The sequence below is a fragment of the Ambystoma mexicanum genome, chromosome 3p (assembly GCF_040938575.1).
Source record: "Ambystoma mexicanum isolate Mex_15411 chromosome 3p, UKY_AmexF1_1, whole genome shotgun sequence".
NCBI lineage: Eukaryota > Metazoa > Chordata > Amphibia > Caudata > Ambystomatidae > Ambystoma > Ambystoma mexicanum.
Window position 1 is genome coordinate 1,226,125,482 of NC_090925.1, and position 13,499 is coordinate 1,226,138,980.

The 13,499-nt window shown below is 45.2% G+C and overlaps 1 protein-coding gene across 1 annotated transcript in view; it reads left to right on the forward strand.

Annotated features, from left to right (window-relative positions):
* Positions 1-13,499, forward strand: part of RUFY1 (RUN and FYVE domain containing 1) — a 1,926,102-nt gene that overhangs the window by 896,966 nt on the left and 1,015,637 nt on the right. The window contains exon 9 of the mRNA XM_069652681.1: positions 10,698-10,799. Coding sequence (XP_069508782.1) covers positions 10,698-10,799 — 102 coding nt within the window. The remainder of the gene's footprint in view (positions 1-10,697; positions 10,800-13,499) is intronic.

The window sequence follows — 13,499 nt, forward strand, 5'->3', positions numbered from 1 at the left end:
CTTGGCACAGGTAATTCGACCACAAGACGTCCTGGGATGCGAGAAAGGAAGGTAAACTGGTTGTGCCCACCAGTCAGGGGAAGAAGACTCTCCAGCCGGGAAATCTCCTCTGTCGTTGGGAAGTGGTGAGTCGGTTCAGCAGGCTCCACCGGTGGTGTCGTCGTAGCAGGCCGGCTCAGCTTCTCCCTCGTCGGATTTTCAGGTCCTGTGGCGACTTCTAAAGTTCCAGTCCCAAAAGCCCTGCTTTTATGCAGCACACCCCCATTCACTCAGCCTAGCTGTCAATCAAACATGCTAAGTGGTGAGCCGCCGGCTCACCATTTGGGCCAATCACACAAGAGTGCGACTTGAGTTACCAAGGTAACTCAGTCCAGGGTGCCTAAACCCCCTCCCACACTCCCTGTGGGACCCAGACAGAGCAGCACCACTTTTGGAGGCTTCTGTGGAGAAGCCCGCCAAAAAGTGGAACAAAGGGCTCGACTTGGGTTGGAGTCACAGATGAGAACACAAACGCCATTTCAGATTTCAGACTCGAGTTCTGGCAAAAAATACCAACCGGTGAATTAATATTAAATAAATAACCCGGCGGTATGTTCGAGGCTATAGGAATTAAATAATTAAAGTTGGTAGCCTCGAACAATGGTAAAATCCCATGGAGCTATATTCGCGGTCGAATATAAAACGTAGTATCCACTGCCACCAGCCAAAACTCGATCAGGGGGGATGGAGATGTGCCCCCTCGACTAACAGACCCCGGGGCAATCGAATTGCCCCGACCAGTACGTCCACAATATGATGGTTTGTACTGTTTTCTGTTCATAATTTGGGATTAGTAAAGCCAATGGTGACTTTACATGCCCTGGGAGACAGTAGTCCGTCCCAGGGTATGGAGCCTATGGTGGGGTGTCACTATGACACCCCTGTGTCACTGCATTGAGGGTGCTGTGTAACACACATAGTAAAAAACACATGAGACCCTATGGAGTAAAAGACCCCATAGCCCATAAAACACATTAACAGTCAAAGGAACCCCTCAAATCATGTCCAAGAGTGTGAGGAAAAGAGACTCTCTCTCTTGGCAGGAGAAAAAAACAAACTCCAGAAATCCAGCAAAGCTGCTGGGGGACTCACTAGGTTAGGAAATTCAGCCTAAACAGAGAATTCTCCCTAACAATATCCTCCTGTCCTCAGATTCTTCTTCCACAAACAGAGGATCTTCTCTCGCAAGAGGAAGGTCAGGTTCTCCATCCAGATCTCAGGACTCTCAACCTTCACACTTGTTTTCTGAAAGGTTAAGATACAAAGATTGGGACCTCCCGGATGACGTAATGGAGGTGTTGCTTTCGGCCAGAAGGCCAGCAACTAAATCTTTATACCGCTGCCATTGGAACAAATTCTGCATCTGTTGTAGAGGTAAGGATATTGACTCTTTTTCATGTAGTACACCGATGGTGTTATCTTTCCTACTATATTTGGCAAATTCAGGCCTTCAAGTTGGCACAATCAAGGGTTACCTCGCCGCGCTATCAATCTTTAAACGTATGGCTGACGAACCTTCATATTTCAAGTTGCCACTAGTCATTCAGTTTCTGAAAGGGTTGACTAATGTCTTTCCCCCAACTCCTTTTCAAGTTCCTGTGTGGGATTGAAATCTAGTCTTAAAATGTCTAATGGGTTCTAATGGGTACTCCATTTGAACCTTTTAATTCCTGTCCATTAAGGTTTATCACTTATGAACAGTCTTCCTAGTGGCTTTAACTTCTGCCAAAAGAGTGGGCGAACTACAAGCTTTATCTTGCAAACCTCCATGTGCCATCTTTCACAACGATAAGGGTAGTTCAAGTGAAGCCAAATTTCCTCACAAAGGTTGTCTCAGAATTCCATATCTCACAAAAATAACCTTGCCTTAATTTTATCCTCCTCCTCACCCAGGGAAAGAGGAAGAGAGGTAACACAGGCTGGATCCAAGGCGTGCCTTGTATTTTTACATTAACAGACTTGAAAGGATTAGACAAGCCCCCTTTTTTTTTATTAAACCCTTTTTCTTACTCTCAAAACACCCAAAAAAATGTGACTTAAAAAAATAATAAATTCGAATTCTTTTTTTTTCGGTATTTTTTTTCGACATTTTTGTCATTCAAGATTTTAATTTCGACATATTAACTGGATACATTCAAAGACATGTCAAAGATTGTAGCTACTAAGCGCCTACAATTCGCAGAGTTCACTAAGAATTTCAACTGTGGTGCACTTTCATTAATGACGGCGACCATGCCATAAATGCTTCTTCGAGTCTGTGAAGTTGAAACGCCAACCCGAAGGATTCCTCAAGCTTAACTTTAACTTGCTCACATGAAACAAATTACCTCCCTGGATAAAAGTCTGCCAGAGTTTGAACCCCATACCTCGACCATTCTCCCCTTATTTTGTCGTCACATGTTGGAGCCAGGGCCTGAAAATTCTAAACATCGAGCTCCGGTGTATACGGAAAAGAACCTGCATCCTATGGCAAAGTCTTCCCCGTGCATGCACTGTGCTGTCCACTGGACCAAAGGGGCAGCTATCGTTCATCTTAAACAAGAGTAGGGAACTCTGTAGGGAGTACCGAAGTGCCAACCTTCTTTCCAGTTTAACATGCAGGACTTGTCCCGAATTCGGCATCCAATAGGAGACAAAGGACACCTGTGCCGCCAGATAATACAACTCAAAATCCGGCAGGCCAACTCTGCCCTTTTCCCATGGTCTGACCAGATACTCTCACCTTATTGTAGGTGGTTTCAGACTCCACACCAGCTTGACCATTAACGATTTTAACTCTGCAAAGAATTGAGAACCCGGGCATATTGGGATATTAAGGAATAGATACATGAATTGCGGGAGAATAATCACCTTAATAATCACTACTTTCCCAAGAAGAGAGATCGGGAGCGATGCCCAGCGATCAATTCGGCCTCTTCGCTCCTTCATGTAGACCCTGTAATTATCCTGGTAGAGCTATCTTGGATCTGCTGATATATATTCCGAAGTAGTTATCAGACACTTTCTCCCATCTGAGCCCTATCGCCCTTTCAGGGTGTCTCGTATTCTCATTCAGCAGAAAGATAATTGATTTGGACCAGTTCACTCTTTACCCTGATATATCCCCAGACGCTTCTATTTCCTGAAAGAGGGGGGCCAGGTTACTGCAGGGGTTTCCAATATACAAAATAATGTCATCCTCATAAAGCGAGAACAACTCATGGGTGCCCCCCAATGCCAGCCCCCTTTGCACATGAAGTTGCTTCAGCCTCTCAGTCAGAGGCTTAATTGCTATGGCAAATAATAATGGTGATAGTGGGCACCCCTGCCGTGTGCCCCACCCCAGGTCGAAAGCCTCAGAATGTCTCCCAAATAGCCCTATTCTCGCCGTTACACCTGAGTGTACAGCATTCGAACACAGGACATAAAATAAGATGGGACTTCTATCTTTTTGTGCACCGCAAACAAATAATCCTGTACAACAAAATCAGAGGCTTTCTCCATGTCCAACATTGCCCCAATTGCCTGGACGGAGGAATCAACCTGCAGCAGCACCCCGAAGAACCTTCTTAGGTTAAGGGCCGTGCTCCTCTTTGGGATGAAACCAGCCTGGTCTACATGCATTTATAGAAGAGGAATGCCTTTGGTATGTCCGCTAAGATTTTGGAAAATATCTTGGTATTGACATTAATGAGAAATCGGTCTGTACGAAGCAGTCTAGAGCAGGCTTGTCCAGCCTTTTTGAATGTGGGGCCGAAGTATTAACTTTTTGTCACCCAGTGGGCCGGTGAGCCAAAAGTCAACACACTCACCCAAAGCAATATATTCAAAAGCGATGGTGTGTGACCTTTGACATAGTAGCATCACAGGCATAGCCAAGGAGTCCCAAAGATAGCTTTTGGTGTCATGGGCAGTGATCAAAGGTTAGTTTCTTGTGATTTCTTCCAGTGTGTTTGTGTTGATATTTCTCTGAAATAGTGGGGGCGACTGAGCGTAGCGAGGGAGCTATAACGATCTAGGGAGGGTTTGGGGGGTCTCCCCCCCCCCCCCAAGATTTTATTTCCAAATATGGGGCTGAAATTGTGCATTTTACAGCAACATTTGTGGGCAAAAAGCCATAAATTTACAATCCGTTCTAAAGGGGAACATGTACATTCCATGTCACCAACAGCAGACAAGAACATTGTAGAACACAACACATTTTAATGATCAATGGGTCCACAGTGTGCATTCAGTCACGCGATGTATGTCTGCTACCAAAAGTGTCGTGGATGAAGGTCCTCTCCTAAAATATCAATGACAAAGTATCATTGTTTCTGCTGCAGCTTTTGAAGTTAGTTGAAAATAAAATAAGCATAAAACAATTTTGTTATATAAGAAAAGACAGAACTAAAATAAAATATTGGCTTGTATCTCAATATGCCAATTGTGTTTCACATGTCTTAGAGGTGGCTTGAACAACGGCCGGTTTATTTATTTATTTGGTCAATGTTTGTCGGGTCCGTGGACCCGATTAATTTATTTATTTCTGCAATGTTGGTTGGACCCAACATTGCAGAAATGAATAACTTAATCAGGTCCACGGACCCGACAAACATTGGGCAAATAACTAAATAAACCGGCCCGTGGCCTGTAAGTAACTGCCTGTGGTGTACCCTTCCCTGGAGCACCAGAGGAAGTAACAGTCCTCTGCCACAACCAATTTATTTATTTATTTGTTCAATGTTTTCTCTTCGGCCTTGCAGGCCACATGAAATGGCTTGGAGGGCCGCATTGTGGCCCGCGGGCCGTATGTTGGACAACCTTGGTCTAGAGGGTGCTTATCTGGGTTCAATATCAGAGTGATTATCCCTTCCCGCATTGTAGGGGGCAAAAGTCCAAGCTCTAAGCCTTCCCTCCACACCTCAAGTAGATATTTTGCAGCCAAAAGTCCAAATTCCTTAAAGAATTCAGAGGTTAGCCCATCTTATCCCGGTGCCTAAGCCGATGGGAGATCTCTAATTGTCATAATGATATCTTCGACTGTAATTTCAGCATTCAGAGCATTCCCCGCCTGTGCACTAAGTAATTTCAAGGGAGCGTTTACCACAAATGGTCGTAGGTTATCAGGATGTACACTAGTGCTTGCAGCGTATAGATTTTTATAAAAACTCTAGAATTCCACCAGTATATATCCCGGGTCAGTCACCATCAATCCGTCTGAGCGACGTATAGCTGCTATGTCAGTTTGTCATCTGGCGCGACTCTGCATTCTCGCTAGGCACCTGCCAGGTCTGCCTTCTTCCCCATACCTACGTGCCAGCTGTGGTGTGGCCAGAAATCACACCTCTCTGTCCCCCTCCGTGTTGAATTTACCCGGAACATGCTGAGTCTCAGCTAAGGATTCAAAATGGCCGGCTTCCCTGCACCCTCTCTCCATGTCTGCAACGGGCATTCCAAAACCTCTAGTCTGCCTCGAATTCCCTTCAATACCCCACACTCGGTTGATATACGCCGACCCCTCAAAGTAACTTTAAGCATCTCCCGCAGGCTATGCGCAAATGTCGCAGATGCCACATTTGTTGCAAAGAATGATGTGATAATGTCTTGAACCTCACTGCGATACACCACGTCTAGCAAAGCATGACCCTTAAAACACCAATGTAGTCTAACTATCGTTAGGCCCGCCGGCCTGAACTGCCATACCAGAGGGGAGTGATCAGACAGCGTCCGCGGGAGCCTTATACAGGACACACTGCCCCGAATCAGCTCTGGCTTGGCTAGGATATAATCAATACGCAAGCTTGCGTCATGGACAGAGGAATAAAAAGAGTAACCTCTCTCATCTGGATGTAGAGCCCTCCGTACATCCACCAACCCCAGCTCAGATATCCTCCCCTGGATAGCTTTAGTGACTGAAAAGTCTAGGTGCGCACTCATATGAGATCTATCCAGCTTTGCCGGCAACACAGATTCACGTCCCCAAGCACAACTAAGTACGTATGCGCGTACTTCATGCATTTTACCCACAAGGCTGTGTAAAATCAAGGGTCCTCCACATTTGGTGCCTATACATTCACTAGTGTGAGCCTACTCCCGGCTAGTTCTCCAGACACTATAACATACCTTCCCTTAGGGTCACAATCTTGCTCTGAGAGCTTAAACCCTGGGGATTTATGTATGATTGACGCTCCTCGGGAATGGGAGGAGAAAGATGTATAATGCGTAGTATCTCCCCATGATTTTGCAAGTCCTGCATTCAAACTGCCCAGCAAATGTGTTTCGTGGAGGAACAATATCTTAGCACCACGATTCTCACAGTATGCTACGAACTTGCGCATCTTTGCATAGCTATTGAGGCACCTGACGATCCAACTCAGGAGCGTACAGCAATCAAAGCTTACATATCTCGCCACTAGTCTTGCTGATGTGACCGCCCCCCTTCACAAACGGTCCTCCTGCCTGTAAACCTCTGGTGCACTCAACTCTTTCAATGCAACACACATGAACCTTTTTCCCATGAACCTTTTTCCCATGAACCTTTTTCCCATGAACCTTATTCCCATGAACCTTATTCCCTTGAACCTTGTCAACTTCCCCCCTCGACTCTCCAGCAGCTCCCTTAACCCCCATTGTGCCCCTTAACAACACCCTTCTTTCTAGGGACACCCACCGCCACTGCCAACACTAAACAAGCAGTGACTCATCGCCACCCGCCCCCAACTATCTAATTGAACATTCTGAACTAGGGTGCCTACCCGGGGACACCAGACACGGCAACCTATTCCAACCCACCTCCATCAGCCCACCCTTTAAGGAGGAGAAGGCCCTTTGCAAAATGATTCTAAGCAAATGGCCCTATTCGTTACATTATACCATCACGCAGATGTACGTTAAAAGAACATAGACGAAAAGCTTGAATTGCAAAATACCGAGGCCCACTCTGCCGCATTTTGCAATTCAAGCTTTTCTTTTTGTATTTTCCCTTTTGTCTCCTGTATTGTTTCTTCTATGTGGTGGACAACCCCACAGCCCCCGAACCTGAAAACTCCAAAGTAGGAGTGCGGGGGACACCCCCACAACCACCGCTCAACTACCTCAGTATTTTCAGATTTGCTACTTTATACCTATGCCGAATGCAGCAAAACCATATCTACGACTACTTTTTCTGGTCGATACCCCATCACGCCCTGCCACAAGGACGGGTCTTCATAATTCACTGAAACAATAACTCGATTTATCTTGATGACCACAAGTAGGCACTTCATGCATTGACCAACCATAATTTAATATCGTATCCCTCAAGTCTTAGGCAAAAACTCTGCAAACGCTGCAGCCTCAGATGGGTCAGTAAACATTGCATACAGTATTTGTTTGTCCTGCAGCAGTCTTGTTACCACCAAAAAGGACAAGCAAGCTTTTTGCACTGAAGGGGTGAAGTCTTGATAGGACTCTCTTGACCCCTCATATTGCACATCTCCCAGTTCCCGTGCTCTTGGTAAGATGGTATCCCTGTCGCGGTAATTCAAAAGTCTTGCTATGCCCGAATGTGGATTTTGCCCAGGTCTCGGCATCTGTCCGGAAATTCTATGTGCTCTTTCCACTATGAACTGGGGAGATAGCTCAGGATCACAGAGCACCTCATTGAAAAAGGATTCCATGAACTGTTACATATTTCATGATGGTATTGACTCTGGGATCCCAGTGACCCGAACGTTATTACGCCTGGATTGCGCCTCCAAATCTTCATTTTTATCTTTTATATCTTTCACCTCCTTCTGTAAACCCCAAATTGCAGCCGTGACCTCGCCACTTGTGTTCTTCAACACTCCGGCCGTATGCTCAGCCTCTCTAAGGCCGCCACTTTCCTTTTCTATTCGCTCTTGCATGCAGTCCATTTTATACTCCATGCCGTCTAATTTAGTGTTGACAGCAGTGAAACTGGACTTCATTTCAGCCAGCACCAACCCCAACTCTGAAGGGCGGTCTGCCTCGCACTCCGCCAGGGCTTGATGTGATTCGGGGGCAGACGCAGCTTCACTCCCGGCCATTTTAGGCGAGGTCATCGTGCCCCTATGTATAGCCAGCCCCTCCTTTTGAGTAAATTGCAGGCGACCCTGCTTCTTGCTTCCCTTTGACATCCGACGGCAGCACCGCCCACAGGCTCTCCGTCAGGACTTGCCACAGGAACTAGTGACCACCTCTGTTGTTCACAGTACCATCCACTAGTCTACTTGGGCGTGCACCTCAGTCGCAGGTTGAAGTAGTGTTATATGTTACAAACCATGGGTGTCAGGTTTACAAACTACGCCAATGACACGCAGTTGGTATTTACTCCATCTGGAGACTACAAACAAGATGTAAGAGAGTAAGAGAGGTTTTCTCAGCTATACAAGTCTGGATGGCTTCAAATTCATTAGCTCTTAATGAAGCCAAATCCGAGCTAATGATAATCGGTACTCCCCAGAGATTAAAAAATCTAGAAGACAAATATCGAAGCTTTAAAATTAACAGTACTATTATGGTCTCTGACCACATAAAAACGCTAGGCGTTTTTATGGATTCTCATCTCTCTTTCAAAAGGCGCACTTCCTATCTCAAATCTACCTGTGCCTTCTTCTCTAACCTTCTCTGGCAAATTCTCCCTTATCTAACTAAGCCCAACTTGGCCGGTTATTGTTACAGTTTGCTGATGGGCACTTCAAAATCGAATATAAGAAAATTGCAAATCATCCAGAATGGAGCTGATAGAGCAGTAAATGGCCTAAGTAAACATTCGAAGATATCGACCGAGAGGAGGAATCTGCACTGGCTTTCAGTTGGTCAAAGAATTACATTGAAAAGTCCTGTAATAGTTTTTAAATGCCTATCTGGTACAGCACCCAAATATCTCTCGGATAAAATACAGAAAGCACCTCTTAGGAGAAACCTGCGATCCAACACAATCAGGATTTACTCCAACCTCGCCAACTCCTAAAAAGAGTTGGTAGTATCAATTTTAGCTTCTGAGCCCCCAAGATTTGGAATTCACTGCCTCTGTCTATAAAAAACTGTGGATCCATTAGCACTTTTAAAAAGCAGCTGAAGACTTGGTTATTTGATGATGGCACTGAGTAATTCTCTCTTTACTTCATGCTCTGGTTTCCTGATTTTCCGTCTGCTTGCTCTCTATGTTTTCGTGTTCTGTTCTTGTCCTCCAGCTTCACTCTTCTCGCCCCAAAGCGTGTTGCATCCCCCATATGTGGACTCCTGGGGACATTACAGGGTATATTCCGCAATCGCCAACACCTTTAACAGTACAAAACTGAGATGAGAGAGACACCCCTGTATTCATTCACCAGACTCAGCACGATGCACGGGCCAGCTATGGGCTAGCTGCCCAGGTCCGCTGTGCACACCTACTCCGCAACAACTGCAGTGCGCTTCCCAGATACTCCTACGGTCACACAGGGAGGTGTTCATACAGATTGCGGCACAAGGCCCATCAATCCTCCCTCTGCAGCTTTTGCGTTCTTATACATACCAGCAGAAGGCTGATCACTGCCAGCTGGGTGCTTCCATTCTCCGTCCCAAAAGCTGTTCAACAGTTTCCCGCTGGCAGTTCGAGTCTCCAGCAGTTATCAGGGTCCTTCCTCAGCCAGTTACACCTGCATGCTGCAGGCTATATAGGAGGAGGAATGGGGATTATACCTCCCGACAGGGCCCTGCCTCTCCAGGCGACCGGATGATGGGTCTGCCTCTCTGCTGGAAGACCCCACTCTATCCTCTTGCCTTGCAGTGCGGTACAGCGTGTGTCAGCCAGCATCACAGTGCCGGACCTGATTTGTGCAGCACTACATACTCCGCCTCATCCGATTTTCTCTCCCAGTTCAGAGGAATCACAGGCACCTGCGATCCGCCCGTGCTCCTCACCCCGTCCCTCAGTCTGAAGCCTGTTTGCTCCCAGAGAGGGTGCATGGGCAACAGGCGAGTGCTGGCCCCCTCACAGTGTGGCAAGTGCTCGCTTCTGCTGCCCAGCCCCAGGGTCACCAGTGTCTCCGCCGCTACCGCAGCAAGTTTAGACTCCCGTAGCACGGCCAGAGCATATACTGGGCTCCTCCACCGCCGGTTCAATGTTGAGCTCAGATATCGGTGGCCATCTTGATTGCTGGCTCTTCATCACCCCCCCACACAACACATCTTCAAACTGTACAAGAGATATGCTTCTCGCTGTAAAAAAGCCAGGCTTATCAAATGCTTTTTTTAACTAGGTTCTTCTGTCCTCGGGCTGAGAAGAATTAATTTAGTGGTTGTTTGTAGAGAGCTAGAAAGTTGGGGAAAGCCACCATTATGATTAACTGGAATCTTATTTAATTGAAGGTAATCCAAAAACTAAGGCAATGCTTAATTGTCCAAATAATGATCAACTATATAATGAATTTGAATTGCTGTGAGTAATTTAAAAAAGTACTCTTGCAGATCTTAAGGTATATGTGGAAGAAATAGACTAATTCAATTAGTACAGCAGTGACTGCTACAATGGATAATTGCACACTTTCAAAAGGTTTCTTGATTAAGTGAAATCAAATGCCACATTTTCACTGTTAAATTCATCTGAACAGGAAGCAGACAACATACTTATTGTTAATTCTAATAACTTAAATACACAGAAATCTGTGAATTGAATTAAATAAACACTTCTGAATGTTTGCCTCGAACAGCTTGCTGCAGCTAATGATCGAATCAAGTTCCTTCAAGATGAGCAGCAGCAGCTACATCAGCAGAATTCTATCATTCTTGAACTAAGTAAAAGAAGTGTAGAGGTAAGAAATATGCTTTAAAACATTGTGGGAGGAAATTCAGTATGTTATGTTAATTTAACTGTGTTCTATACTCTGCAAGTCACTGCCATAGTTGCCCAACAGCATCAACACCTAGTTGTGTTTTGTGCCTCCACCAGGGCATCTAGACCTTAGTTTGTGTTTGAATGGATAAGAGACATCAGATGGAGAGGTAGGGTAAAGGGGGAGCACCGTTAAGCATCAAAGGTTTGTAAAGGTAAGAGGGTCTAGAAGGTAGGGGTGGTGTTTGTGATAGTTTGCATGCCTGTAGAATCAGTGAAGAGTGCCTCTATGAATGCATATTGCTCCTGAGAATGCTTGTATTACCCATGAGGGCAGTTGACTTTAAGGAAGTGCTACAAATTAGTGGAGGGTTGAATTGGTGGGCTTGAGTTGTGCTCCAGCGTATCCTTGCAGTATGGAGTCTTGTTTGTCTCTTAGATGTTACATGAACCTGATAGACCCCCGACAGAGAAATATGGGATTGCCCACCCAGCTGTAGGAAGGGGCAAAGCCCAGAATGGACTGTGTTCATCGCAAATATGAACAACAAAAAAGGGGAGAGGAATAGAGAGCATGGAATGTATCTCAGAGTTACACCCCTGCATGGCCACATACTGTGGTCAGGCTTTGCTTGGGAATGGAATGACATTTACTATGAAGGAAAGTTTTAGATTCAAAACAAACACCACAGTTAAATGAAATGCTACACTAATCCTCAGACACCTATACCATTAAATGCTCATTGAGGCTGCAATAACCTGCAGCCACGAATATATTATGTAATGTTAGCGGTACTTGTATAGCGCACCGTCACCAACGGAATTGGTCCCCAGGTGCTCTGGCGGATCTGTAAACAGGAAGGGTGGGTAGGGTTATTCGGGAAGAGGGGAGAAGGAGAGTGGGAGAAGTGGTGTGCTGTTGGCAGCTTCAGCTCGGTATACACCGAGTGCTGGGCTTTGGTGCTAGTATCGGATCGGATGAAGGCCTCGAGTGCTGTGGGTGAAGTTTATGTGTTGTTGATGCATTGTGGTAAAGTGCGTGCGGATTGCTGGGAGAGAGATGGTTGTGTGGTTTTGTGTGGGTTTAAGTATGCAGAAGATTGAGGGTTGGGTTAGTGGGTCTGTATCCTGATACAGGTACTTATGATTCCGTTAGAGTTGTATACCTGTGGGTTGGGATGTTGCTGGTTCCTTGTGGGCCGACTCACTTTGGTGGTGTTGCGCTGATCAAACTGTATCCTATTGAGTATAGTGGATTGGTGGGTGCGTCTCAACCTAATCTTCAGGTGTGGGACTGGGTGGGTGATATCTATTCTTAGGTGATCTAGTGTGACCGTGGTCGGTTAAGGCTTTGAATGGTTCAGGGTCGGGGTTGTGTTGAAGTGTTGTCCTAGTGGATCCGTCTTGGTGAGCCTGTGTATTCAGAAGTTCGTATCCTTCTGTCCTGACTGGTTCTTTGATTTCCGTGGGGTGAACATCCTTGGGACTGTTTAGTTGTAGTTTTGTGTGGTGGGGCATTATGCTTCCTGCTTTGTATTGGTGGACAGTGTGTAGTGATGAAACATTCTGTTTCTCACCCATTGCATTGGGGCCCGTGATGCAGTGCTTCCTTTCCCTCTTTGTTTTGTTCTTAGGGCTGTTGAGGAAGGTAATAGTTAAGGTCATGGTCCTCTTGATTATTCGTTCTAGTCTTCCTATAAAGCAAATGTTCCTTGTAAGAGATTTGACTTGGAGGCAAGACTTTAAAAATTCCTGATGGGCTAGTTGCATTAAAGGCAATATTCTGTTTTGGAAAACATCCTAGCAGGACAACTATACTATCCAGTATAAAGCCTTACCATCTATGTGGCTCTTTTAGAGCTGCACAGAGTGGTTTATAAAATAACCTGCATACTGATATCCTTTAGAGTGAAAATGCAAAGAATGTGTACCCATCTGTCGTTGGGTAATATACCCTGAATTCCCTATGCACTCTTCGTTCAGCAGCATAAAACAAACCTCTTATTTCAGCACCAAGGGAAATGCAATCCGTGTGTCAATAGCTATGCATGGCCTATTTAAGTATCCTTCCAAAATTACAAATTGGACATTCTTACATCCCCAATTATGCAATATTGGCATAGCTTTGATTCATATTACACAGGCAATGGTATAAACAGGCAGTATAAAGTAAATACCTATATGCAATATTCAAACCTATGAGCTTTAATGAAACAAGAGTGAACAAACTGGCCACATTTAGTAAATGTTTGTTAAATCAGCAGTTGTCCTCCATTGAAAAATAAGCATTAAACATGTAATATTGTGCAATAGTAACTTCACTAAGGCCATGAGAGGAAATATGTTATAAATTGGAAAGTATTAAGTTAATGTATGTTTCTTCTCTGAAGACGAATGAGCATTACAACAAATATGTCTGTGCAGTAGTAAACTAAAGTAAATAAAGAAAACATACAATAGGGTGCATTTAAGAACACATAAAGTTATGCCACAAATAAAGTAATCGGAGAATCCCTATTTTTATCCATCTGCTCTGTCCTGAAGATGGAATGTGGCTTTCTGGTCAGTGAAGGGACAAGGCCCTCAATTTGTGTAGGGAGTGCTGTGTGTTAGGCAGAAACCTGTGCAGTTCCCTCTGGGACCACTGCAAAAGATTTAAGACTACAGGTGGTTGGCAGTA